At 37.4% G+C, this 27,928-nt stretch overlaps 1 protein-coding gene across 2 annotated transcripts; it reads right to left on the reverse strand.

The window, feature by feature from the left end:
• Positions 1-1,648: 1,648 nt before the first annotated feature.
• Positions 1,649-27,721, reverse strand: piwil2 (piwi-like RNA-mediated gene silencing 2). Of its 2 annotated transcripts, XM_048188957.1 has the most exons (24): positions 27,521-27,721; positions 26,454-26,921; positions 25,488-25,584; positions 24,312-24,423; positions 19,857-20,057; positions 19,299-19,409; positions 17,990-18,107; positions 17,780-17,904; positions 13,857-13,937; positions 13,499-13,612; positions 12,267-12,455; positions 11,945-12,029; positions 11,035-11,124; positions 10,747-10,887; positions 9,721-9,834; positions 8,484-8,672; positions 7,476-7,577; positions 6,449-6,565; positions 5,511-5,599; positions 2,812-2,917; positions 2,445-2,698; positions 2,153-2,260; positions 1,868-2,038; positions 1,649-1,837 (listed from the first exon to the last, which is right to left on the reverse strand). In XM_048188957.1, the coding sequence occupies exons 2-23, from the start codon at positions 26,892-26,894 to the stop codon at positions 1,882-1,884; spliced, it is 3,141 nt and encodes a 1,046-aa protein (XP_048044914.1). In that variant the 5' UTR covers positions 26,895-26,921; positions 27,521-27,721; the 3' UTR covers positions 1,649-1,837; positions 1,868-1,881. The 2 variants fall into 2 exon arrangements, with proteins under 2 accessions (XP_048044914.1, XP_048044913.1); XM_048188956.1 differs by having other exon boundaries at positions 1,649-2,038.
• Positions 27,722-27,928: the final 207 nt, after the last annotated feature.

Here is a 27,928-nt window from a genome sequence, read left to right on the forward strand (position 1 = left end):
GATCTTTGTATAATATCGGTCTTTAAATGCAAGATATTTAAAGTGAATGTAAAGTATTTTTTTTTATTTAAAGGTTCTGTGAAACATCCTGCTGCTAGTTTTTGCGAATCGATTTTAGCTAGTTTACAAAATTCTTGTTTAGTGATCATGAAAACACTGACATCTAGTGGAGACAAATACTGTTTCACAAATAGTACTAATGTTCCATTGAGCCCTAATGCAATGTCTCTGAATTTCCAGACAGATTGCTCTGCATATTCTCAAATTTAATTTAGATTTACAGGGACATATTGTAGATTCTTTTTGTAGACATTTCACATTTCATATTTTAACTTTAGTCTTCTCCAATACATTAGTCTTCAATGCATCCTTTGTTACTTGTAAAATGCTGAAACGGAGTAATGCAAGTCTTGAGATGTTGATGTGGCATTTTAGAGCATTTTGTTGTGCTTGTGTTGAGAGTCAGCTGCCTAGACACAAATTTGACAGTAAATAGAGCTAAGCTTCTTTGGAATAGAGAGAAAATAATCATGGGTACTTAACAATAGGGCCTCATTTGTTAGCATTTCATAAAACATTAGCTAATATATGAACTATCAGTGAGCAATATATTTTTTACAGCATTAATTCTTTATTAGTGAGATTAAAATGTGACGATTTCTCGTCTCGCGATATTGCCATGAAGGAGTGAGGGTGAAATTAGGATAGAATATGTCACCGCTATTTACATTATGTCTCCACTGTGGTTAACTTGTAGCAATAAAAACCAATTCAGTTGGATAACGGTCACTTCAATTCCATCCAGCTCATCCAACACGAGCTCGCTGATGCATGCAAATATCTTCCAATATGAAAGCTATCTTAGGCTGGGCTGTGTAGTTGTAAACATCTCTTAGCTCTGTATCATGCTTGAAGAAAAATTTGGTCTCTACTTATGTTTGCCCTTAAGACCAAAAGAAAACAGTGTTATTCATTTTTATACTGTTTTTATTTCTATTATCAATTTGGGGAAAGTTTAGTTAGGAGGTCAAAAGTTGAAGCTCATAAATCATGTAGTTCCAAGGTCTGAAGAGAGTCGTGTGAAATCATACAGGAGAAAAGCCAGTCCATTGAGTTTGTGGCAAAACCTTTTACAGTGCTTGAGTATTGTTGTGTTTTACAGCATATGATAATTCATACTCGGAGAGTAGAACTAAAATATTTCAAAAATGATTAGTTAAAACATTTCAAATACACCCGTGAACAATTTTTCTATTTATGCGTTTCATCATTGAGGATTTCTCAAAAATGCTGCGTAAAAATCTCGTCTTGTGAACCCAATCTCGTAACCCTATTCTTTATGATAGTAAAAAATATGTTCACAGTGCATTAACAAGTGTGCAGGATTTATATTTTTCTGAAATGTTGAAACAAATATTAAGATTAATAAAAGGCGTGTAGAAGTATTGCTAGTTCATGTAAATCAATGTAGTGAACTAATGCTAACAAATAATAGCTTATTGTAAAGTGTTACCAAATTATTATTTCCATTTACTCAAGAAACAATCATCTGGTAATATAGAATATAGCCTGGCTCTGCCATGCTACACACCTGAGCATTATTTCGTATCATCAATCACTGATGAGAAAGACACCAAAGAACAAAAACAAAGATTGACATGCACTTTATTCTGTAATGCTCCACAAAAGTGAACAACTAAGAGTTACAGAAAGAAAGAAAAAACACTTGGATGGATGTTATTTGGATGGATTACACGCAAAGAACTTTTTGAACAGTACTTAGAACAGAACATTAATAAAACAAAACCAAGAACAAAATTCGAAGATTCAAAGATGAGGACCACTCTCTGGGGTCCAGCTGAGATGTTTAATGGGTCTCATTCACAGAAAGAACAGTTTCTCTGAGAGCTGGATAGCAGGCTCTGAATGGAGGTACTGGCCAGAGAGGAAGGCCAGTTTGTGGGCGTACTTGCAAGGTGCAGGAACACGTATCGTTCCGGGCCAGTTCCAGTACAGGTGGCACATCTTGAAGGTCAACCTGTGAAAAAAAAAAATTGTAAAGAAATGTTTCATTTTATGTGTGTGTGTTTGAGTTGAAAAATCTGAACAGCTTCAGTTAAAAAACACCAGTAAACCAGAACCAATTTCTTACCTCTGCAAGTGGTCAGGGGTGAGGTTTGCGGTGTTGTACACTGCTATGTAATGAGTGGGCAGGCCGCAACCCTGTCGAATCGAATGTGCCATTAGGTAGAAGTCCACCCTGAAGAGAAGAGAAACGCGTCAATTCATATACCACATTGTTATTCCTTCTGGTAATGCTCTTGACTAGATCTCAGTTCTGTAATGCTTTGCACATCTAGCTGCGGATCCTAGAGCACTGCTAAAGCAGTTTGTAAAATCCTAGTCTGGACATGGAGCACAAGCTTCAGCTCTTATAAACCAACCAGTCTCTGTTTGTGACGGTGTGATCCAGCACGGTTCCTGGCGAGGGGGTGCCGAAGTGGTCTGATCCATAGGAGTACAGGGTGGTGCTGATTCTTTTCTGCACCACGATGAAAGCCAGCTTCGGTTCGTAGTTTGGGATGGTCTCGAAGCATTTCAGGATCTGAGGGATCTCGTAAAGCTCCACGGTCTTCAGCTGTCCATCTGACACACCATCACGATAGATGACAATCTTCTCGGGAAAGGCGTGGTTCACCTGTTTATAAAATAGTAGGATGATCAATTTTTGCCTTTGACCGACTCCCTTTTGAAGAGGCTACAGCTATCAGCTGTTGTAGAGCCTATATTTTATATGATTAAGTTTTTTACCTCATAGTATTTCTGCAGGGCAGCCAGCAGACACACTCTGAAGCCGTTGATTATCTCCTCGTGAGGCATTTGGAAGGTAACCCTGGAGTACCATTTGGTCAGCATGCTACACCGGGACAAACCCAGGGTTAGGTCTGATTGTTTTTAAAAATCAGATTTCACATCTGCTGCATGTAAGCAGCACATTTTCAATTCTGCACCCTTATTAAAAGGTTGCCATATTCACACGCATTTGTTGGGGAAGCTATATAAATAGTAGCTTGATAAATTACAGTTTTGAAGTTCCAATTACTTATAAAGCACATTTAAAAACAACCTCAGTTGAACAAAGTGCTGTACATAAAAAAACAAAAAAAAAAACACAAATGCAGTTGCAAAAGTTTAAAAACACTACAGAAAAGATGTGTTTTCTCAAAGTAGTTAGCTACACTTCTGTTAGACACGCTAACTCTATTAAATGTATCATGGGGGCAATATCTTAAAGTTGGCATGAAATTGAATCAAAATGTCATAACTGGATATTCGGGGGAAAACAACAGACTTCTCTCTGGTGATGTATGCAGGACTTCTCCAATCATTTAGTCTGCTTAGACCCACCCTTGTGAACTCATGTTCATCTGCCTCCACTTTTGAGTGCAACGCCCACATCTCAAAATCGAAATCGCAGCCGAAGCATTATACAGTGGTGGTCAGAATTATTGGCACCCTTGGTAAATATGATCAAAGATGACTGTAAAAATAAATCTGCATTGTTTATCCTTTTGATCTTTAATTCATAAAATTAGCAAAAGTCTAACCTTTCATTGAAGAAAAAGAATTGAAAGTGGGGGGAAAGTCACATTATGAAATAAATGTTTATCTACAAAACACGTTGGCCACAATTATTGGCACCCTTTTATTCAATTTTTGCAACCTCCTTTTCCCAAGATAACAGCTCTGAGTCTTCACCTGTAATGCCTGATGAGTTTGGAGAACACCTGACAAGAGATCAGAGACCATTCCTTCATGCAGAATCTCTCCAGATCCTTCAGATTCCCAGCTCCATGTTAGTGCTTCTTCTCTTCAGTTCACTCCACTCATTTTCTTTAGGGTTCAGGTCGGGTGACTGGGATGGCCATGGCAGAAGCTTCATTTTGGGCTCATTGACACATTTTTGTGTTGGTTTTGATGTTTGTTTTGGATCATTGTCCTGATGGAAGATCCAACCATGGCCCATTGTTGGATTTCTAGCAGAAGCGGTCAGGTTTGGATTTATCTGTTGGTATTTGATAGAATCCATGATACCATGAATCTGAACAAGATGTCCAGGACCTCCAGCAGAAAAATAGGCCCACAACATTAAAGATCCAGCAGTATATTTAACTGTGGGCATGGGATACTTTTTATCCATGTGTGCACCAAACCCATCTGGTGGGTTTGCTGCCAAAAAGCTCTTTTTTTTAGTTTCATCTGACCATAGATGCATAGATGCTGGTTTGAAGTTCCAGTCGTGTCTGACAACTGAATATGCTGGAGTTTTTCTGGATGAGAGCAGAGGATTTTTCTTGAAACCCTCCCGAACAACTTGTGGGGATGTTGGTACGGTTTGATAATTTTTTTTAGGCTTTCTGAGACTCAAGACTCAACTAATCTCTGCAATTCTCGAGCTGTGATCCTTGGAGAGTCTTTGGCCATTTAAACATTGCTCCTTACTGCACATTAGGATGATTTAGACACATGTCCTCTTCCAGGCAGATTTGTAACATCTTTAGTTGATTGGAACTTCTCAATTATTGCCCTGATAGTGGAAATGGGGATTTTCAATGCTTTAGCTATTATTTTACAGCCACTTTCTATTTTGTGAAGCTCAACAATCTTTTGCTGCACATCAGAACTATATTGTTTGGTTTTACTCATTGTGATGAATGATTAAGGGAATTTGGCCTTTGTGTTTCCTCATGTTTATACTCCCACGGAACAGTCAGTCTCGGCTTTCATGTTCATGATCACCCTGGTGTGCTAAAAATTTTTTAAATATGAATGGGAATATACTTCAGAGATATTTTACTCATAAAATATTCTAGGGGTGCCAATAATTGTGGCCAAAGTGTTTTGGAGGACAACATTTATTTCATAATGTGATTTCCCCCCCCCTTTCAATTCTTTTCCTTCAATGAAAGGTTAGATTTTTGCTAATTTTATGAATTAAAGATCAAAAGGATAAACAATTCAGATTTATTTTTACAGTCATTTTTGATCATATTTACCAAGGGTGCCAATAATTCTGACCACCACTGTACCCGTCCTACATTTTTTCTTCATCAATAATCTGACAGTAAAGACTATAATATACAAAAGATTTAAAATAAATGCTATATATAAATGCTATAAATATGCTATTGAACTATATACTCAATGAATCCTGAAAAAAGCACAATTGTCTTCATCATTGATAAGGAATATTTCCTGAATATCAAATTGGAATATTAGAATAATATCTAAAGGATCATGTGACAATTCTTATAAATTGTACTATTTTACAATATTACTGTTTTTGCTGTATTTTTTGATCAAATAAATGCAGTCTTGCTGAGCATAAGATACTTTTTTTTTTTTTTTTTTTTTTTTAAATAATCTTACCAACCCCAAACTTTTTAACGTTTGTGATTTGGGTTTTAAACAAGTCCAACTGCACTATATTTCATGTGGTTTCAAGTTACCTGTTGAGACTTGCCACAAAGCCCATGACAGATCTGCTCTTCTTGCTTGCATCATGGTGAACATCCACTCCAATCACCATCAGGTATTTCTGTTCAAAGGAAAATTGGTGATTAGTAGCTCTCCCCTTTGGTTAATCACATTTGCTGATATTTAATTTTTGCAACAATCCAACATCAATACCATTGGAATAACTCATGACACTTAAACCCGGTTTCACAGACAATGCTTAAACTAGTCCTAGACTAAAATGCATGTTTGAGCCGTTTTAACTGAAAGGAACTTGCACTGACATATCTTAAAATATGTTGGAGCCATTGTTTTGTCTCAAAATGCACACCAGTTTTTTTTCCCTCTCTAGGGTATGTTTATAAAAGCTAAATACCCTAATTGAACTAAGGACTAATTCTGGCTTAGTCTAAGCCTTGCCTGTAAAACCGGGCCATAGGGTTCTTAAGTTCATGCCTTTTTTTATCCTGCATTACTTCTCATTTAATCAATTATAGGTTATTAAAAATTGTGAACAAAGATAAGTGAAAAATGATATTTACAAAGAAACATTTTAAAAGGCTCATTTAATATTATTACTATTTTAACATTAATGCCATTTTAATGCTCTCCCGCCAACTTGAGACTATTAATTAATTTGTGACTGCTGGTTTTGAGGTAAAAATGTCACTTAAAATATGGAGGAACAGTTTTATACTGAAGAAGAAAATCAAGATGTGAACCCATGAAACTTGCATTAACAAAAATAAACAGAAGAAAATGGATCACACCTAGCTATCGTATATCGGTTCTCACTGTGCAGTGACTGTTTTCAGGTTCATTCCCAATACTCAATATTTACTTAAGCATTTTTTATTTAATCAAGAGTGACACACAGTACAGTAACTCCAGTACCACCCATGGGCAACAGGTCTGATTCGCACACACTTACCAGAGGAACATTCACCGTCCACAGCTCTCCTCCCAGTTTGCAGTTAATCTGCAGAAGGATCTTTTGAGCGATGCTGCGGAGTTTCTGTGGCTGGGAGATGGTCCGTACGTTAATGGCCTATGAAATAAGAGTCACTGCGATTCAGACATGATATGTCTAACAGCACTGAAGAAAGCAATGTCTAAATGTCTAAAAGGAGCACTGAAGAAAGCAATGTGCTGAAACATCTGTTCGTGCTTGTTTAGCTTTTAATTCACATGCACCTTGCACTTTTTGCAAAATGCAGTTTATAAAATAATGCATTTTTTGTCAGTGTGTGGTTAGCAATTTTCTTATTTGTATGGAGTGTCTAATACAAATAATACAAATACATGCTGTTATTTATAGCTAATTAATTCCACTAACATAGGAACACAATTTTTTTAATTAACATTATGTAAAATTTTATTTCAGTAGAAACGACTTTTGAAAGAAGTATGTCCCTGCCCTAAACTACTTCCTGTTGTATATTCTGCTTCACATGGAACACCACACTTCCAAAATTAACGGTGTTGTCTTTCAGGCAAATACATTTAAATTACTGTTAAATCTACACTACTATTCAAAAGGTCCTAGTAAGTGAAAAAATGTGTACCTTTATTCAGCAAGGATGCATTACATCAAACAAACAACTTTACAAGGTTTGGGGAAAAAATAAATTTCAAATAAATGCTGTTCTTTTGAACTTTCTATTCATCAAACAATCCTGGAAAAAATGTATCACGGTTTCCACAAGAATATTAAGCAGCACAAAAATTCAGCTTTGCCATCACAGGAATAAATTACATTTTAAAATATAATAAATATAAGTTGTTTTAAAATGTCATTTCACTGTATTTCACAACAGTACTGTTTTGATCAAATAACTGCATCCTTGCTGAGCATATGAAACTTTCAAAAACATGGAAAAATGGAAGATAGAGTACATGTTTGGTTTAAATTCACCAAATGAACTATAAAATGCAAAGACAATGTGATTCACTGAAACCTGTGACGGCACTGGACTCTGTATGCAGCAGAGCTTTTTGATGGCGCTGTACAGGTCATCTCTGTTTCCGGTCATGATGCACACGACCAGCTGCAGACGGGGCTGAAGACCAAAAGAGAGCCATTAAAAGAGAGCCTTAATTTGATTTCAGCCAAATTAAGAACTATATTCATTGACTATGGTATTTAGATTAGGGCTGTCACTAACGATTATTTTTGGTAATCGAACGATTATTTTGATGATTAATCAGATTTTTTTTTTTGTGGTAATAAAAATAGAAATGCTACTGTCACAAGAACATGTGGACATCAAAACACGCAAATTCGGAGCAAGGGTTTAAACTTTTATTTTGAAATCGTGATGACCAATTCACATATTTATAAACATATTGATATATTCTCCTGTGCTGGCATAGGTTTATAAATAATTTGCCTTACAAATCTGATGAAATGGCGGAGATTGTGTTCCCAGATGAACGTTACAAGCAACCCACAACAGCACATGCAGAGATGGAGTTTGAGATGCGCTCCACGCATGTAAATAAATGATAACGGTAATGATATACATGCAAATAATTAAAATGCATACATATTAAACCTGCAGGGCATATATTTATTTAATTGAAGCGCAGCCTTTGTGAATTCACAATAGCACTATGCTATAGTATGTTTTTATCTAATCGTTGTAATACATTGTGCAGACTTAGAAAACAGTCTAATAATGCAGTTCACGGATTCCCATCTGTGGAATGAGCCACTTCCGGTATTTTGCCGGTTACTCAACACAGGTAAATTGCAATTGAGGATTTTTATATATCTTTTTATAAAAAAAAAAAAAAATAGAATACTCAAATTTAATCAAGGAATCATGACAGCCCTAATTTATATAATACTTCAATATACTACAAAAACAAAAGAACCATGGTCCTTGGAGAGTAACATGTTCTTTGAATAGTACATTTCTTAAAGCTCTTCAGTTTTTCAAGTCTATCTGTGTACTTTTCTTCACCTCACAGGTGAGTTGAGAGTGAATGGTCTTAACGAAGGTCTCAGTTCGGTCATCCCGTAGCTCTACACGGATGGGCCGATCGACTCTGATGCCCATAGGTCCGGCTACCCTTGTAAAAGTGGTCACCAGCTCCTCAGCCTGATCGGTTGCCCGCCGAGGAAAGAAAACAGCCCAGCAGTCCAGAGGGACCTGACAGAGAGGAATCATGGAACAGGAGACAGAGAGGATTAACTACAACTTTGGTGCAATGTGAGAGAATGAAAGATTAGGGCTTTCAAATTCAAATTTGACACATTCAAAACAACAAAAAACATTTTTACAGCATAATTATCTTCTTTTTTTACAGTTTAGTCAGATTAATTCAGTAGATTCACAAAAAAAGGATAATAAGAGTCATTCATTCAAGAAACAGCTGGGCCACGGTAGAATGAATATTTTTGATTTACTAAAACAAACCTGCTCAATAAGAGTCGTTTTGTTCAGGAATCAGACTACACTGTTCCAGCTTTTTTTTTTCTTTCTCTAAAACAAGCCCGTTTATAAGAGTCACTTTGTTTAGAAATCAGACTATACTCATCCTGCAGTATGTTTTTGCTGAACTAAAATAAACTGCTTTATAAGAGTCATTTTGTTCAGAAATCAGACTACACTGGTATAGATGTATGTTTTCAAGTCACTAAAACAAATCTGCACATAAGAATCATTTCGTTCAGAAAACCAGGGATTCATCTTTATGTTTCTGATTAATTAAAATGATCTGGCTCATTTTTGTTCAGAAATCAGACTTACAGTAGTTGGTCCAGCTGTATGGTTTTATTTCACTAAAACAGACCAGTTTATAAGAGTCACTTTGTTTAGAAGTCAGACTACACTCGTCCAGCAGTATGTATTTGATTTATTTTTGAACAAAGTGACTCTCATGAGCCGGTTTGTTTTAGTAACTGGTTCAGCTGTATGTTTCTGATTCATTAAAATGAACCTGCTTAATAAGAGTAATTTTGTTCAGGAAGTCTATTCAGTGTTTTTCAAAGACCCATACATTAAGGGTCATGTGTGATGTGCCTCAACAGTAATGTGTGAATTTCTTTCACTTAGGCCAGACAAGGCTGTTCACTCATGCCTTCAGTCTGACATACGCCCACTGCACATGTGCACTTCCCCTGCAAACCAATGACTCACAGTGATTTTGTTCAAACACCCTGTTCTGTGTCTGAACTCTCTGATTGTGCTGACTCACAGTGCTGATGGAGGGGTCTCGAACCACCTCTCTGGACCAGTCTACTGACGGAGACGTGACGAAAGAGGCAGTATGCATGCAAATAGTCTCGCTAGGCAGAGTTCTTCCTTGGGTCTGTGCAAAAGCAAAACGTTTAAAGGGTTAGATCGCCCAAAAATGAAAATTCTGTCATTAATTACTCACCCTCGGTGTCTATGGAGGTGTCTCGGATATCATCAAAAATATCTTAATTTGTGTTCTGAAGATGAACAAAGGTCTTACGGGTTTGGAACATGTGGGTGAGTAATGACACGATGATTTTTTTATTTTAGGCTGAAGTTAACTAACCCTTTAAGTAATTAAATTTAGCTACAAGCACACCAATGGCTCATGATGAACAAAAAATACAGTAAGCCAATCAATTAGGGCTGTCAACATTAAAATCCTTAACGTGTTAAAATAAGTTAACACAAATAAATTACTGAAGCTTAACTTAAGTCACACAGTTAGATGATCTGGTGAGTCGGAGTTCATCACACTGAGCATCTACAATGGCGTAAGCATCTGTAAATCTAGTTGGCAGAAATTTCTATTCTAACCCGATTTTGCTTCTCTGTTTGCGATCAGATCATTTTAAGCCACTAAACTCAGAGAAAATTTTCAGTCCAATTATTTTTATTTTTTAATCCAAGTGAGTACATGCAGATACACAGATTCTCACAGAACCATAAAGGTTCTGACTGTGCATGTGCAATATTATAATATTATTCTATTTCTTTCATTTAAAAATTAAGGACATTTAGAGAAATTTTCAACTTTTAGAGAAAAATCCAGAAAATAAAGGGAAGAATAAATGCTCATTTTTAAAAAAAAAAGAAGCTTTATATATTAATAAAATTTTATAAGAGATATCTAGATATAAAAGGAGTTGAACATTAACATACTTCTAGTTTGGTACTGATAGAGGACCTGATGGAGCTGTGGATGTGGAAAAAAAAAAAAAGTGCACTGAACTACACTGTTGGAGGTGTGCGTTTCCATTCTCACCACTAGAATCTCCTGGCTGATGCTGAGGCCCCAGCGGCCCAGCTCTGAGAGAGCTTCATTATTGCTGTTGATGTTGTGCAACAGTTGTTTGAGACTCTGGGTGTGTTGCTCGGCTCCCACATTGATGTGCATGGTCAGATCCTGAAACACAGGGACCAAGAGGGATAGATCATGACCCCATCTGAACAGTTTCCAAAATAGAGTTAAAAAGTTAAAAACTGTTAAATACTGACTTAGTTTGACACTTGTTAATGTGCCAAGATTGTTTGACTGGTGAAGGATTCGTACCTTCATGGCTCTGAAATCTTTCCTCATTTTCTCAGGGATGCCAGTCATGAAGGAGAGTTCCGGCAGCAGCAGGATTTCACCCGTTATTACCTGATTTGAAGTAGATAAAATTCATGTTAAAAACGATCCCAATCCTAACAATCACCCAAAAAACAAAACAAAAAACAAAGGAATGAAATATGCCTCAATGTTTTTATGATGAGACATTTTACCAAGAGAGTTAGTTAGTTTACTATTGAGAAGTTTAGTTTTGACAAGAATTTTTAATGTTTTTAGAAGTAGTATCTTATGCTTACCAATGAAAATACAGTACAAATAGTGATATATTATTACATTTTAAAATAACTTTGCTATGTTGTTAATATGATTTAAAATGTAATTTATTCCTCTGATGCAAGCTGAATTTTCAGCATCATTACTCCAGTCTTCAGTGTCACATGATCCTTCAGATACCACTCTAATATGCTGATTTGCTGCTCAAGAAACATTTCTTATTATTGCATTTATTTGAAATGGAAATCTTTTGTAACATTATAAATGTTGCTGAATAAAAGTATTTAGATCTTAAAATAAATCTTACGGACCCCAAACTTTTGAACAGTAGTTTATGTGACAGGTAAATTTTCTCAAATTCTCATCTTTCAAGTGTGGTAAATAGTTAAAAGCAAACCCTGCCAACTAGTTACCATCCCAGTTAATTTACTATTAATGTACAGCACCCAATGCCACCACTAGATGACAGCATGGAGTGTGAATTAAGTCAGGCCCATGAAACATGCTATTCAAACAACCACTGACTAAAATGCAGCTGTCACTGTCATTTCTTAAACATTGTAAAAACTCAAAACATTATAAGCAAACAAAACAGTATCTACTTCCAGTCCAACCATCCTGATATGCATTATATCACCTTTCCTCCTGGTTTGGACCTCTCTTTTGGACGATGGATGAGCAGCGGTTGGTCCAGTTCCTTTATGGTAATGCCATAGTTCTTTCTGTGCATATAAAAATCTAATTAGAAAATTGTCAAAACAAACAATAAAACTCATAATTTATCGCTTTAAACCAGCATTTATCTGTCACGATGGGCTAAAATTTATGAATGCAAGGACTTTCACAATGTCATTTGTGTCATATAATCCAGTTATACAATTTAATGGCCAGCTGTCGTGTCTTTTACATGCATTCTGGTTTTAAATCAGAGAAGTGGGTTCCCCACATAACAGATGAACCTGTAGTAATCGACAAACGTGGTCACAGATCCGTCAGCCAAGGTGAAAGTGTCTTTGGGAGACTTTGCCCACTCAATGTCATCAATGCGGTAAGTGCGGTTGTTATAGCGAGTGATGACGATCGAACCAACAAACTCCTTAGTGCATTCGTCCTGAAAGCTCTCGCGACTTCCTTGGTAAATCAGGTTCCTATGGCAGACAAACAGGCATTCAGAGACAGCAGGTTAAGCAACTGATTATAGTGATTTTAGCCTAAAGTTTACCAAGCATTTGAAATATTTTATACAGATCCAAAACCTAGTGAGCCGCATTTCTGTCTACATAGTGTGCTGCCTTCGATACATCGCAAATCGAGAAAGGATTCTGGATGGATTCTGAGATTGTCCAAATGCATCATGATGATTCTCTCTCAAAATTAATTTGTTTTATTAACAAAGTTTGGGAGGAGCAGGTTCAGATAACCTAATTAGCACAGGTGGAGAGCATTCAATTAATCAACTCAACCAATGACAAGAGGTATAAATTCAGCAGACTTACCTCTGTTCATCTGAGAGTTTATCAGCATCCCTCCTCCACCCCATCTCCTCACTTCTAGCTCTATCTACTTTTACCACACCGGGGGGAGTACTCTGGGTTCGGGCCAAAATTCCGAGCTCGGAGCCCTCTCCCCGGACAGCACGCCAAATATGCATAACTTTACTCCATTTAATCATATGGATGTGTGAACTCGTGAATTTATTCTGAGCTTTTTAACAGCAGATGGCACTGTGTGCTTTAGAAACAGCTGTACTCTGCTTGCTTCCAATTCCTTATACACACACCATTCAAACCTTCTATAAAATAATCATTCATAAAGTTCGAAAAGGTTGAAATGAATTACAAGGCTGTTTGCAGTAGGCTGTTATCATTAATCTCACGTCATAAAAGCATTCTGAGGTGCAAGTACATTCTCAGACTCAGCCAAATGCATGAGTGCTCTTAAGCGCTCTTTTTCGTGAGCGTTTGAGTGTGAGGTTAAAAACTAGCTAAGGCGCCATCTGCTGTTAAAAACTAAGCTCAGAATCGATCCACGATTCGAGATGCATTGATTTATTGTTATATCCCAAATAGGTGGGCAGCTCACTAGATTTTAAAACAGCTTTGGAGTGGAACAAAGTATGAAACTGACAAAATGGCAATGACTTTGCACATGTGGGCATGTCTGAATGAGTTTTTACACTGAACAAACTCACATGACATCCAGCACAGAGTCGTTTCGCAGCACCTTATGTGAGACGTCCACAATGAGGTAGAGGCCACCATCAGTGTGCTTGATACTGGTTGAGTATCCAGGCCACACCTGAAGCCTGATGGACGCACATTCACAAACAGTTAGGTACAGAAAATCACCAAGATGCTGAACAGAAAATCAATATGCAAACCATTATTGTAAGTGGTGCTGATGCGATTCACATGCGTCTGGTAATCATAGGGCAGGTGGAAAAACACCAAAGCTTAAGAATAGATTTATTCAGTGTGAAACCAAACAATGTGGAGCACAACAATTTCAGTTGGAATGTAATCACCAACAATCAGGTTGGTGCAAAATACCTGTGTTTGCCGAGAATCACAACAGCATTGGGGTCGTAATGGTTTCTGCCCACTAGCTTCAGCCCCAGTAGTTTCATCACTCTGGAGCAGGAGAGAAAGAATCAAAAGAAAGTGAGAGATGTCAGAGCTGACTGTCTTTAAGACATTATAGCTATGATACGCACAGGAAAAAGTGGAGCAATACTCCACAGGGCTCAAACATACGGCCTGTTTCACACCGCTTGCTCATGTGGTGTGTAAGTGAACAGCTTAACTACAACAGCAGGCTTGAGTTGTGTTTTCACACTGGCAGTGCTTCCCAATACAGTACTGAATATTTGCTTTAATAATGGCCATAAAATATCAAATGGTTATTGGTAGGCAGCCTTTGAGTTTTTTTTTTGTGATAAAACTTGATAATGATGAACTAATTTACATGAAGAGGGGGGATCAATGTTAATCTCAATCAACAGCAATCGATAGGCAAGGCAAGGCAATTTTTTATTTATATAGCACATTTCATATACAATGGTAATTCAAAGTGCTTTACATAAAAAGGAAACAAATACAGTTTTGGAGCAATTGAAGAAAAAGCCCTATCACCCATAGATTTTAAACGAGTAAGCGGAACATTAAAAGGCCAGCTTCAGAGGAGCGGAGATCATGTGTTGGTGTGTAGGGGGTTAAAAGCTCAAAGAGATAATGAGGAGCCAATCCATGCAAAGCCTTATAAGCAAGCATGAGAATTTTAAAATCAACACAGAATCTGACAGGGAGTCAGTGTAAAGACTCCAAGACAGGAGTGATGTGATCCCTTGTCATGTTTCCAGACAGGATTCGAGCGGCTGAATTTTGAACCAACTGTAATTTATTTAGGGTAGCTTTTGAAACACCAGCCAGCAAAGCATTGCAATAATCAATTCGAAAAAACAAAAGATGTTAAATTAACTTTTTAGCAACCAGGAATGACAACATAGGATAATCTGGCAATATTTCTAAGATGAAAAAATTATGTCTTAAGTGTGTTCTGAACATGAGGAACAAATGTTAAATGAGCATCAAATATCACCCTGTCAATGTCCTGCAGAGTTTAGCTCCAACCCAAATTAAACACAATTGAACCAGCTAATCAAGGTCTGACTAGACATAGGCCCAGTCCCAAATGGCACTCTAAACTCTCAAGGTCTTCCTCTGAGTCCACACTTTCGTGATGTAATGCCGCTTTGACTGCCCAGTAAAGTAGCTCGCAGACTCGCGGGCTTGACTGTGGGCATCGAGGGCGTATAGTGGCTGCAAAGGGGGTGCTCGTGAACACCCTTCTGAAACCTAAAATGATGAATGGTACACCTCTCGTGGCCTTAACGGACATGTGCACGTGGCAGCCATTGTTTTCCTGAAAGTTCGCTTTGGCAAACCGTTTCGAACTTCCAAAAAGAACACAAAACGAATTTTGTTTTGGCCTGATTTTGTTCAAAATGACGTCACATCAGTTCATTCTTCGATTTCGTTTGAAGTATACCGGGGTCTTAAGTCCACAAGACAGAAAGTGCATAGAAGTGTGCGATTTGGGATTCAGCCATACTAGAAACTTCCAGACAGGATTGTTGAGGCAAGTGGGAGTTAAACACTGCAGGACAATGGCCCTCCAGGACTGAGTTTGGACACCCCTGGTTTAGATAAAGAAAATTTCTAGACATCCATTTTTTAATCTCAGAAATACATAGAGAAAGAAAGGACACAGCCACATTAACATCAGGTTTTGAATGTATATAAACCTGGGTGTCATCTGCATTAAAGTGAAAGTTGAAACCAAGTGATCTTAAAAGTTGACCAAGAGGATAAATGTAGATGCTGAAAAGTAAAGAGCCCAAAACTGATCTTTGAGGAACACCAGATTGCACCACACCAATTTTAGACCTGCAACCACCCATAGCAACAAACTGTTTTCGATCTGATAAATAGGACTTAAACCAGCTCAGTGTAGTACCAGAAACACCAAAGACAGATTCTAAATGAGGAAGTAAAACTGAGTGATCAGCATTGTCAAAAGCGGCCAGTACACAGAGAATCATGTATAATACTCAATAGAGCAGGACATAGGGTAGCAGAGCATGAGTGAAACAGACCGTTTGGTACAGGATCAACTATAGAAGTGGCAGCTTTCATTTTTGAAAACACATTGCAAAGGGATGAAAGTCTAGTGTGGAAAAGTTTAAGTGAGGGGTACTGGAAAATTTTAAAAATTGTTAAAGAAGAGTAGAGATAATACATTTACAAATGTAATCAATCTTGGAGCTGAAGAAATCGAGAAACTTATTACAGAGGTGAGTTGAAGAAGGAATATTTGAAAAACTGTTGCATTTGAGTAATTTGTTAATAGAAACAAATGACAGGCCTGGTGAAGGACAGTCAAGCCAGACATATGCCACCTACGCCTCCACTGTACGAAATGATACCTTCATTGCACGCAGATTATCACTATACCAAGGAGAAGAAATAATACCTCACTGTAACTTTGATTTTGGTCTTTTGAAGTCAAAATTAATTTTGGTGGTAATCAGCATAATGCCACAAATACTGTCGAATGAGTTTAACTTGTACTGAACCCAGAATATTGCTTTAACACAAAACGGAACCCATAGTCTTCATTCCTCTTCGGGCTGCTACGTCACGTGGCCAGTAATGCGATTACACTTATTTAATTTTCCAAAATTGCTTGATGACCCCATCTCTGATCTTCAAAAGATGCTGTGGAGGGAAATGGAGTGAGGCAGGCGCAGCTGAGCGGTCTCTCAGGAGCATGTTTTCACTCCTGGCTATCAAGAGCAAACAGGGTGTTTAGTCCCCACAGAGACCGCAGCTAATTGTAGATTTCAAACATGGTTGACTTCAGACAGGCCCAGTGTTGAAACTTCAGGACACCACATGAGGGAATCTGCTGAGTGATATGACTGCTAAGGGTTTTGTCTTACAAGAGAAGAGTTCTATCTGTAACTGAGAGGGCAGAATTATGCCCACTGAAAACACAGGGAGAGATGTTACGTTCTCTCAAGAGGCCGGGCTATTCAAGATTTGCTTTTTTTAATGCCATTTAACAATTTTTGAACTGTTTTCAAGATTGATAAAGTATTGCTACGGATCACAAAATTCTGGGCTTCTGGCCATACCTAGGATATCTAAGTCTACTAAAGGAGGGAGAGCGGTCAGTTATATCATATCAAATGCACATGATTATGTTTGGTTAATGTTATGAACAGCAGCTATGCTAATTATTTTCCATTTGATTTTCTGCTTTATCTCAGGATCCCTTTCACGTGGTGACTAGAGAGTACATCAGCTCCAGTTTGGAGCCAGTCTCTTATGAAGACTTCAGATGCCTCAACATCTGTTAAGTGATGACCCCCAACCCCTGCAAGGACTTCAGATGATGCAAACTCTGGATCAACATGCAGGTGGAGTAACTTCCTGTTGACGTTCGAAGTGTTGTCAAACAAAACAGAGGCTAGCTAGACCCTCCCTCCTCCTCCTCCTTCTTTCAAACACATCTCAAAAATATTGCCAGCCCCAAACTTTCGAATGGTATTGTAAGTGACCTCTGTTATAAGTGGCTAACTTTGATGTATCAATATACAATTTAATTTGATGCAAATTATTTTTCTCATGCTTCTGATGTCACAACCTCACCTGTTTTTGTAGCTTAGTCTGCATAAATGGATCAGGGAAAGAACTCTGCATTGTGAACATTACATTATGTCTATATAAAATATCACTCTTATTTCAAACCATTAGTGAGGTCATGCATTAATAAAAGAAAGCACATTTGTTTTCTCCCAGAGGAGGACATTTCAAACCATGAAAGAGTAAAACAGGGAGAACAAATTAAAAACACATTTAACCACTGTGGTGTCTTGAGAATCCTGATACTATACATGAGGAATACACACCTCCTTAGAACCACATTGTAGAATGGGATACACAGGTCAGAGCTGGGCGGCAGAATCTTTGTCAACTGGATCTTGATGTCGATCTCCTGATTGTCAGTTTTTCTCTCAGCTTTAAGATGAACGACCTGTCACACCGCAAAGCCAAAGTAAACTTGGGAAATGAGGCATGTTTAAACATGAAAAACAACAACATCTAACATGCATACAAACCTCATCAAGACGTTTTGGCAGGTAGAGGATAGATCCGTCAAAAGCCACCACCTCTCCCGTAGTAGGACGATGTTCCTTCATCATACCGAAGCGCATACTGATAGACTCAACATTCGGGCTGAAATACAATAGCCAATCATTCACTTCATTAAAAAATGCTGCTAATCATAATTATTCAATCAATACTAGTCACAATATAGGCCATGAACTAAATGTCTACTTTATTCTGACAGGCAGGGGTAAACAACATGTTGTTTCATTTAAATAATGATCCACTTGGTCATCTGGAGTAAATGCTTCACAATGGCAAGTGGAAATACTGGTTTAATCGGCCATATATGTTTGAATCAGAAACATTCAGAAGAGAGGAACAGTGAATTTGTCTACAAGTCAATGTATCAGAATGACAAAAAATTTTATGTATCGCTTTCAATAAAATTGGACATATAACGGTATTGGTTGACTACATTCTCAAACAGCTAATAATGCATTGCTAATGTTACACAAACCATGTTCCCATTTGCCATCTCAGAGTCAGACAGCAGCTAAAAATGTGCATTCTTTGCATCTTTGGTACACTGCAGTTTTAATGAGAAAATACTAAGCAATGGTGTTGACTGATGAATTTTGCACATGGCTTGACAAAGCATATTTTTTTTCACATTTTTGAGAATGTAATACACAAAACACACTCGCATTTAATTTGAACCAATTCAAAAATGTCACACCTGCTCAAAAGCATTTTTTAAGTTCATGATTAATATAGCATTGCATAATGTGTGCTTATACAAACTGACAACCACAAGTGAATGTGCTAGTTTTCATACAAAATGAGTAGGCTATGTAACATAATTAGGTACTTTAGTTTAATTTAGTACTTTAGCCATATAGCGATTTCAATTTTATTTCGATTTGTTGTTCAACCTTACTTGATCATTTTATACCCGTTTACCTCAAGGAGTTAGAAGTACCGTGACTGCTGTACTGTCCTCGCTTGAGATTTCAGTCACTGAGACGGTGGGAATGGAAGGAGGGACTGAGCGGGATTTTGTGTTGCTGTCGATCTGCAGTCTCTTTTTAATGATAGGCCATATACGCAAAATACCAACCTTTTTTCTTTAGCCTGATTTGAGTACTACATGTGGTGTGCACCGAGCTGGGTTTTTGCATAGTTTAGAGTGACAAATAGTACCAGCGTGCATTGAGGTCAAAATGCGTACCCGCTACGCAAAATGTGTACATGTTGGCAGGTCTGATATAAACATCATCAAAAGCTTGATTATCACCACAGGGAGTCTTTAAGACTCACGTAAAAGTAACATGGTACTGAAACACAGCTTCGTTTTTGCAGCAGATGGGGATGTAGTTTGATCCGATGGACACGGGACTGCCTTTGGTTCCTGTTTTCTGCAGAGGCTCCCTGTAAGAACACATTGTAGAAGAGATAAAAGCTTGTACCAACCGGTTGGATTGATTTACTGTAAAGAATTCACCAATCAAGCATTTTATTTGCAAATTGGGTCACAACTCAGCTAGAACATATATAGCCTACACTAACATACTCTATTTATTATAGTGTTAAAAACAGTTGTTGCTTAATATTTTTGATTGTTTAATGAATAGAAAGAACAAATGAGCCATTTATTTTAAATAGAAATATTTTGAAACATTTTGATTAATGTAATGCATCCTTGCTGAATAATATAATATATATATATATATACACATATACACACACATCTTACTGACCCCAACCTTTGAATGTTGTATATATTGCAAATTACATATCATGATGTGTTTACAACTTGTTTGAAAATATCCAAAAAGATACAAACAGGACAAGAGGTGACTGAAAGAAAATTCATACTTCACTGTCTCAATTTTCACTTCAACTTTAGGGGGTGTTCCTGGAGGAACCAGAGCTTCTTCAGAGACAGAGGGAGCAGATGGCAAAGAGAGAGGGGCAGCAATGGGAGACATAAGGCCTGATGGGCCAATCGGTCCACGACCTACAGCCATATGAGGCAATGCTGCTCTGCCAACACCAACAAATCCTCTGCCCAGGAAACTGTAACCACACAGAGCAAAACTCAAATGACCAGAATTTTGATGCATTTCAGTAATCATATTTTAAAGAGATAATTCAACCAAAAAGGAAAATTCTGAAATCATTTATTCATCCTCATGTCGTTCCAAACCATATGACTTTCTTTCCTCAATGAAGCAAAAAGACAACAAAAGTCCCATAAAATGATCATACAGGTAACTTAACTTTTCTGAGGCAAACAGACCCAAATTTAAGTTGTTATTCACTTATAATATTCCCCAATCTTGCAGAAAAATATTAAGTCATGCAGATTTGAAATGACATAAAAGAGAACATTATTTTCACGTGAACTATTACTCAAAGGGTTAGTTAGTTAGTTCAGCCAAAAATTAATCATTAATCATCATTAATCATTAATTACTCACCCTCATGTCGTTCCACACCTGCAAGACCTTCTTTTATATTTGTAACACAAATTAAGATATTTTTGATGAAATTTGAGAGGTATATGACTCATCCACAGACAGCAATTCAACCACCACTTTCAAGGTCCAGAAAGGTACTAAAGACATCATTAAAATAGTCCACATGACTACAGTGGTACAACCTTAATTTTATGAAGTGACGAGAATACTTTTTGTGCACAAAAACAAAACAAAAATGACTTTATTCAACAATTTCCTCTCTACCCTGTCAGTCTCCTATGCAGTTGAAGCAGTGCAGCATTTCTGTTTATGCCCGAACGCCGACTCAGTATTGGTCGACACCATTCACGTGAGCAGCACACCGCTTGTGTGTGATGCTGATGTAGGAGCCGGCCAATAATGAGTTGCCGTTCTGACGTAGAACCTGAATGTAAACAGCGTAGGAAAATGACAGAAAAGAAATTGTTAAAGGTGCCATAAAATTTAAAATTTAGTTGAATAACAAGAGTTCAGTACATGGATATGATATAAAGTGAGTCTCAAACTCCATTGTTTCCTCCTTCTTATATAAATCTCATTTGTTTAAAAGACCTCCGAAGAACAGGCGAATCGCAACATAACACCGACTGTTACGTAACAGTCGGGGTGTACGCCCCCAATATTTGCATATGCCAGCCCATTATCGAGGCATTACCAGTAGGCATTACAAGGGCAGCCAGTATTAACGTCTGGATCTGTGCACAGCTGAATCATCAGACTAGGTAAGCAAGCAAGGACAACAGCGAAAAATGGAAGATGGAGCGATAATAACTGACATGATCCTTGATTACATGATATTTTTAGTGATATTTGTAAACTGTCTTTCTAAATGTTTCGTTAGCATGTTGCTAATGTACTGTTAAATGTGGTTAAAGGTACCATCGTTTCTTACTGTATTCACGGAGACAAGAGCCGTCGCTATTTTCATTTTTAAACACCTGCAGTCTGTATAATGCATAAACACAGCTTCATTCTTTATAAATCTCTCCAACAGTGTGTAATATTAGCTTTAGCCACAGAGCACTATCAAACTCCTTCAGAATCAAAGGTAAACATCCAAATAAATACCATACTTATGCAATTAGACATGCTGCATGACGAACACTTTGTAAAGATCCATTTTGAGGGTTATATTAGCTGTGTGAACTTTGTTTATGCAATGATAGAGTCGAGAGCTTGGGAGGGGGCGGAGAGCGCGAGCAATTAAAGGGGCAGCAGCCCTGAATCGGCGTATTTCTAATTATGCCTCAAAATAGGCAGTTAAAAAAATTAATTAAAAAAAACATCTATGGGGTATTTTGAGCTGCAACTTCACAGACACATTCACATTCTATTTTAATGATGTCTTTAGTACCTTTCTGGACCTTGAAAGTGGTGGTTAAATTGCTGTCTATGGACGAGTCATATACCTTTTTCATTTGGATTTCAACAAAAATATCTTAATTTGCATTCTGAAAATGAACGAAGGTCGTACAGGTGTAGAACAACATGAGGGTGAGTAATTAATGACAGAATTTTAATTTTTCTCTCCCTCTGAACGAACTCCAATCTGATAGTTTTTTCTGCACTTTTGATGTACACCATGATGAGATTTGAGACATGATCAACAGAGGGTTTTTTCACAGCCTACCTGACTGAAAGGCCTCATTAATATGGAAGTCATTAGAGCTCTTTATGTGATTCTTTAGTCTTCTCAGGTGAGAATCACCCTTTATTCATGATGATTCACGCCTCCACGCACACTGTGTTTCTTGACCAAAGATGTTTTAGAAAATTTAAATCTCTCTATTGTTTTATATGAACAAGCAGGCAGCATAATTTTTACCTCATTCTGAAGCAAAAACTCTAGTCTACAACCTCAAATACCCAGAAGTCTTGTGAACACAGATTTAATATACTTTTTTTGGCCCTATTTCAGTGACTTAAGTTTTTTGTTTTTTCAATAATCACGCATAAACGTTATTCATTCAAAAACACAAACATGTACATACATGTTCCTCACATATTATTGTAGCCTAGTTTGTGCTGAATACAGTGTAATGATACTTTTTCCATGAATATGTTTATGAACAACTGAAAAAAGCACAAATGTCAGGGCATGTCAAAACTTCTCCAGGGTCCCAAAAATCCTCAGACCCCTGAGGGTTAACCCTCTGGAGTCTGAGGCTGATTTGGGGCCTGGAGAAGTTTTGACATGCCCTGACATTTGTGCTTTTTTCAGTTGTTCATAAACATATTAATGACACAAGTGTCATTACACTGTATTCAGCACAAACTAGGCTACCATAATATGTGAGGAACATGTATGTACATGTTTGTGTTTTTGAAGGAATAACGTTTATGCGTGGTTACTGAAAAAACAAAAAACTTAAGTCACTGATATAAGGCCAATAAAAGTATATTAAATCTGTGTTCACAAGACTTTTGGGTATTGAAGGTTGTAGACTAGAGTTTTTGCTTCAAAATTATGTAAAAATTATGCTGACTACTCTTTCATTTATAACAATATACTGATTTAGTTTTTGTAAGACACTTTTTGCCAAGAAACACGGTATGCGAGGAGGCGTGAATCTCCATGAATAATGGCTCATTCTCACCTGTGAAGACAAAAGAATTGAATAGTAATGACCTGAAAAGACTTGCATATTAATGAGGCATTTCAGTCAGGTAGGCTGTGAAAAAAAACTTCTGTGATGTCTCAAGCCCATCATGGTATATGAAACATACAGAAAAATGTTATTACAATATAAAATAATGGTTTTATATTATACTTTAAAATATAATGTATTTCTGTGATGCAAAGAGTCTGAATATAGGCTTTTAGTTTAAAAGCATGCACATTTGGAGAAATATAGGATTCTCATATGTTTATGTCAATTTTCTATACAGAGGAGTTATTTTTTATTTAATATTCATTGTTATCTCTATGAGCGCTGGTGTTTGCAATTCATACTGCAGCCGGAGGGCGCTCTGTGCATTTTAGTCCACAAATTCACCTAAGAAGAAGACGATATTCCATGAATGGTGTTTACCAATTCATACTACAGCCGGAGGGCGCTAAAGAAACAAAAACTCACTTAAAACTTATCAATAGAAGAAAACAAACAGGAATTTACTGCATGTCTTCCAGAGATCGCTAACCATGGCTTTTTCATCCAGATAAACAATTTTCAAGGCAATAAATACACGATTGAGATGATGAATGCATGTGTTGTCTCTGAATTTGCGTCTGAATAGCGCTGGCTCCGTGGGCGTGGCCGCATTAGTGGGTAATGAGCTGAATCACGGACTTCTGACATGGCTCTCTTTTCATACAGATTACATAAACACAGAATGTTTGTTTTCGATTTTACTTGCACGATTTAAAACCTGACATTTCAACGTTTTGTTAGAAATAAGTATGAATTTTTTGTGATTAGTATTCACTAAGTTACACTTCATTTTCTGAGAACTATCAGATTGGACTTCGTTCAGAGGGAGATGAGAGATCACGCATCATGTTAGTTTTCTTTATTTTACAAAAAGCACAACATTTTGTTTTTACTCTGAGTGTATACAAATAAAAGGAGATATTCTATAGTTTCAATTGATGTATTACTTATGTCTCTATGACAACAAATGACAGAGTATTTTAAGTCTGTTTTGCTGCAATGTGAAAAAAAACCTGCAAAACGCGCCGGCGCGTTTTTAGACCTCAGAGTGTTAATGTTATCCATGTGCAAATAAAAAATACAGAGAATTAGTGAGAAAGAAACTGTACAAGGAAAACAAGCAAGAAACAACAATCCTGCGTGGTGCTGGAGAACATTACCTGATGGATTCTTCGAAGCGAGCTTCTTCTCTTTCTGGAGTCAGAGCAGCTGCCCCAATGATGCTCGGCTTAGGCTGGACATCTGCCCCCAAATCACCTGCTGCCCCCCTACCTTATTAAGGACAGAAAAAACAATATTCAATAGACAGAAATAACAGAATCATATTCGCAGATGAACACTTAGACAACCTGCTTCTTTATTAATTAAACTGTAGAAGATATGAACAGAACATAAAAACGGAATTTACTGTGTAGCGCAGAATGTCAATGAATTTGGAAAAATTTGGATAAATCAAATTTAGGTAAAGACTGCTACTGAAATGTGAAGTTTGCATGTTTTGCGAGTCTGTGTGAATGGTGCAGTTTCAGATACTTCACATACTCAAGCACGTGCAACGCTTGTAGTGTTTTCAGCACCTGCTGTTTCACTATGAGGACACTCCACATGAACTGGAGTAACTGAACCCAAGTTTAATTAGGTTCAGAATTGTTTAAGTCTTTTTTTGGTACTGTCAGACAAATCAAGTGGGAACAGCTGCTGATTGGCAGATGTTGGTACAGACAGCTTGTTTCATTCCAGACCTGTTGCATTATGAACAAGAAACACTGTGTGTATGAGCCACAGGTTATTATAGTGCTCGAAAAGGTTGGAAGTCCTATCTTAAAATGTCATGTTTGCATTGAAAAAATTATTTAAGCCAGTCAGTCTGCTATGAAGCACGGCCCAAAAAAAGCAGAGGCTCCCCAAGAGTCGTACGCAAGGCAAAAACGTAGAAAGGTCACTGACTCAGAAGCCAAGGACTATTTCAAGCACTATTTAAGTCCTTAGAAAGAAAAAAGCTCTTAAATATAAGATTAATGGGCTTACTTTCATCATTTGTATTTACATTGCAGATTAAGTTTGTTTTCATTATTATCTACTTGACCTTCCTGCTGTCTTGAGCAGTAAATTACAAGTCTAAGTGGTGACTATTCAACATTGTTGGTGTTGCCAAGGATACAAGAATGATGGTGCACAATTTAATGCCCACTCCAATCAACCTAGCACTGACATGAATAATGAATCAGGTACTGGTTTGATTAAATATAGTTTACAGCAGGGTTGATTCAGAGGTATTGCATTAAGACAAACAAAGAAACAAAAATAAAATATCTTCTCTCTGTTCTCTCACATACCAATAGGTGCTGCTCCTCTGCCCCATGTCTTTCCTGGCTCAATGCCCAGGCCCCTGAACATGGAAACCAGCGATGAACCTGTCCCAGGAGCATCAACCTAAAAGAAAGTCAAGCCTGAGACTTTAAGCATAAATCTATTACCAAATCAAATGTGTTTATCTGGAAGGTGCATTACAATATCCACTTAATTCCTGTACTTTGGTGAAACAAATATTAATTCTAAACCATTTTTGAAATAACCATTAATGAAAACAAAATCACAATCGCGATATGGCTCAGTGCGATTTAAAAATATGGGATTTGGTAATGAAATTGTAATGAGAAGCACTTATAAACTAAAGAAAACTTTAAGGGCTCCCTGCAGTTTTCTGTCGACATAAAAGTTTGATAATGAAGAAATTAAGACAGCCATAAATACAGTAAAGTGTTAATATTATATTATTTTTCTTCAATAAAGTGAAATATTACAATAATATTTTGCTTTTATTTGGTAATTTTTATATTTTTATTTAGTAGTAGTAATAATAATAGCCATATTGATATATAATCACAAAATGTTGGCCAAATTGTGCAGCCCTACAAACAAGCAATATTCAATGTATTTGTATTTGTATTTAATATACATTTTTAACAGTGATACAACCCTACAAACTTAACAAGAACAGCAAATTTTAATCAGAGAAAAAAAACAATTATTTTAAATTAATTCAAATTAATTTTTCCCCCAAACTGCAGTAGCCCCTCACTGCAGAACACTTGAGATCCAGGGGGCGGAGTCGGGTAGGTTAAGGAATACGTAAAGTGGGAGGGGTTGGATTCAGATCCAGGGGGTGGAGATTCATAGGTTTAGATCCAGGGGGTGGAGACAGGTAGGTTATATGTAAAGTGGGAGGAGTTGGATCTAGATTTGGGAACTAGATCCAACCCCACCCCCTGGATCTTGTGTTCTGCAGTAGCACCACTCACCTTGGTAATCATTGGAGCCTCCTCTGCTTTCAGCTCAGGCGTCTTTTCCTGCACACCTGATCTTTCAATGTCCAGGGTAGGCATTGGTGCCACAGTAGCCCCTCTACCTATCCCAGGAGTGGGCTCAGGAGTGGGCAGCAAAAAACCTCGACCTCGCCCAAAACCCCCCTCGTCCATCGGTAATCGCACTCCTCTAGCCATGCCCACAAGAGGCTCACTTAAAGACTGAGTTACTCCTCTGCCAAATCGCACAGGCATTTCTCCAGGTACACCTAGGGCTCTACCTCGTCCAGAGAGAAGTTCGTCTTTAGACAAGACAAGACCTCTGGCTCGCCCCAATGGGGGCTGGTCTGGCAGTTGACCCTGATCTTCTGCCTGCTGCAGCCATGGTATGCGGGTGACCCCTGGGGGACCAGGAAAGGGTGGTCGTTTTGGATCCATTTCTTCCTCTGATGCACTTCAAAGCAACTGGCAAAAACAATGCACAGAAATTAATGAAGGTTTCTTGACATGTCTTATCTAAAACATTGTCAAAGCACTGCAGACCTCTAAGGCATTAGTAAATGTCAATACGCATTTCTTAACACATTTGGATGAGTTAATCTAAACAAGTCTGAGTCACTGTACAAAATTTCGGCACAAGAGAAACGTGAAACATGCTTTAATACACCAAATATAAAAGTTAACTGATTGTAATCGAGGCTAATGTCTTTTTTGCAAATAATGAATGAAAGTTCGTCGCCACAGTCGACATGAGCACGTGCCGTGCCTGCCTGACAGAATCTAAAACAATAGCTGAGATTATTTCACTTACAATATTTGGTTTGCAAATTCAAGTAAATTACATTTTAGATTTTAGAGCAAGTTAACACTACCAATGTGAATATTGTTATAAAACAACTGATATTTGCCTGTCGACTGTACAGGTTAGACAGCGCGCGAAATCAAATTGAGCTGATTTTTCGACAGAATGACGAACATAATAGCAAAAGGCAGTTATATTCGATGATTTTCACAAACAAATGGTTGACGCGGGCATAAAAATCGTAAAATGAGTGTAATTGTACCTTTTATTTTGAGACAATGAAACCACTGTTCTCTTCAGCAGCCAGGTAACGTAGACTGAACTGATTCAACTGAACAAATACTGATTCAGTAATGTTATTCGATTCAGGATTCTTTTCAACGATTCATTCGAAACAATTCATGAATCATTCTTAAGTCAAATTAACTTTTAGGAACACGAATAAATCGGTGAATGCTTTCACTGGTTCATTGAAAATAGCCATTCAGAAGAACCGATTCGCTTCCCCACTATTGGCTTTAGTAGTTGCCGCGTGGTTACATCTCGTTTGCAGAGATGCATGGGACAGATGGATAGGCCAACCCATCAAGCATCTTTTAGCATTACATAAGAAACATCAATTCTCTTTTTATTAAGATTTTATTAAGAATTAAGACAGCATTAAGGCACA

The sequence above is a fragment of the Megalobrama amblycephala genome, linkage group LG4 (genome assembly GCF_018812025.1).
Source record: "Megalobrama amblycephala isolate DHTTF-2021 linkage group LG4, ASM1881202v1, whole genome shotgun sequence".
Lineage (NCBI taxonomy): Eukaryota > Metazoa > Chordata > Actinopteri > Cypriniformes > Xenocyprididae > Megalobrama > Megalobrama amblycephala.

What these genes read in the sequence shown, in the direction of transcription:
- piwil2 (XM_048188957.1), bottom strand. Translation starts at nt 26,894, where the DNA reads ATGGATCCAAAACGACCACCCTTTCCTGGTCCCCCAGGGGTCACCCGC. An exon ending in GTGATTCTCGGCAAACACAG is followed by an intron (nt 13,613 to 13,856) that starts GTATTTTGCACC and finishes TGCGTCCATCAG; the next exon opens with GCTTCAGGTGTGGCCTGGAT. An exon ending in TCAGCCAGGAGATTCTAGTG is followed by an intron (nt 9,835 to 10,746) that starts GTGAGAATGGAA and finishes GCTTTTGCACAG; the next exon opens with ACCCAAGGAAGAACTCTGCC.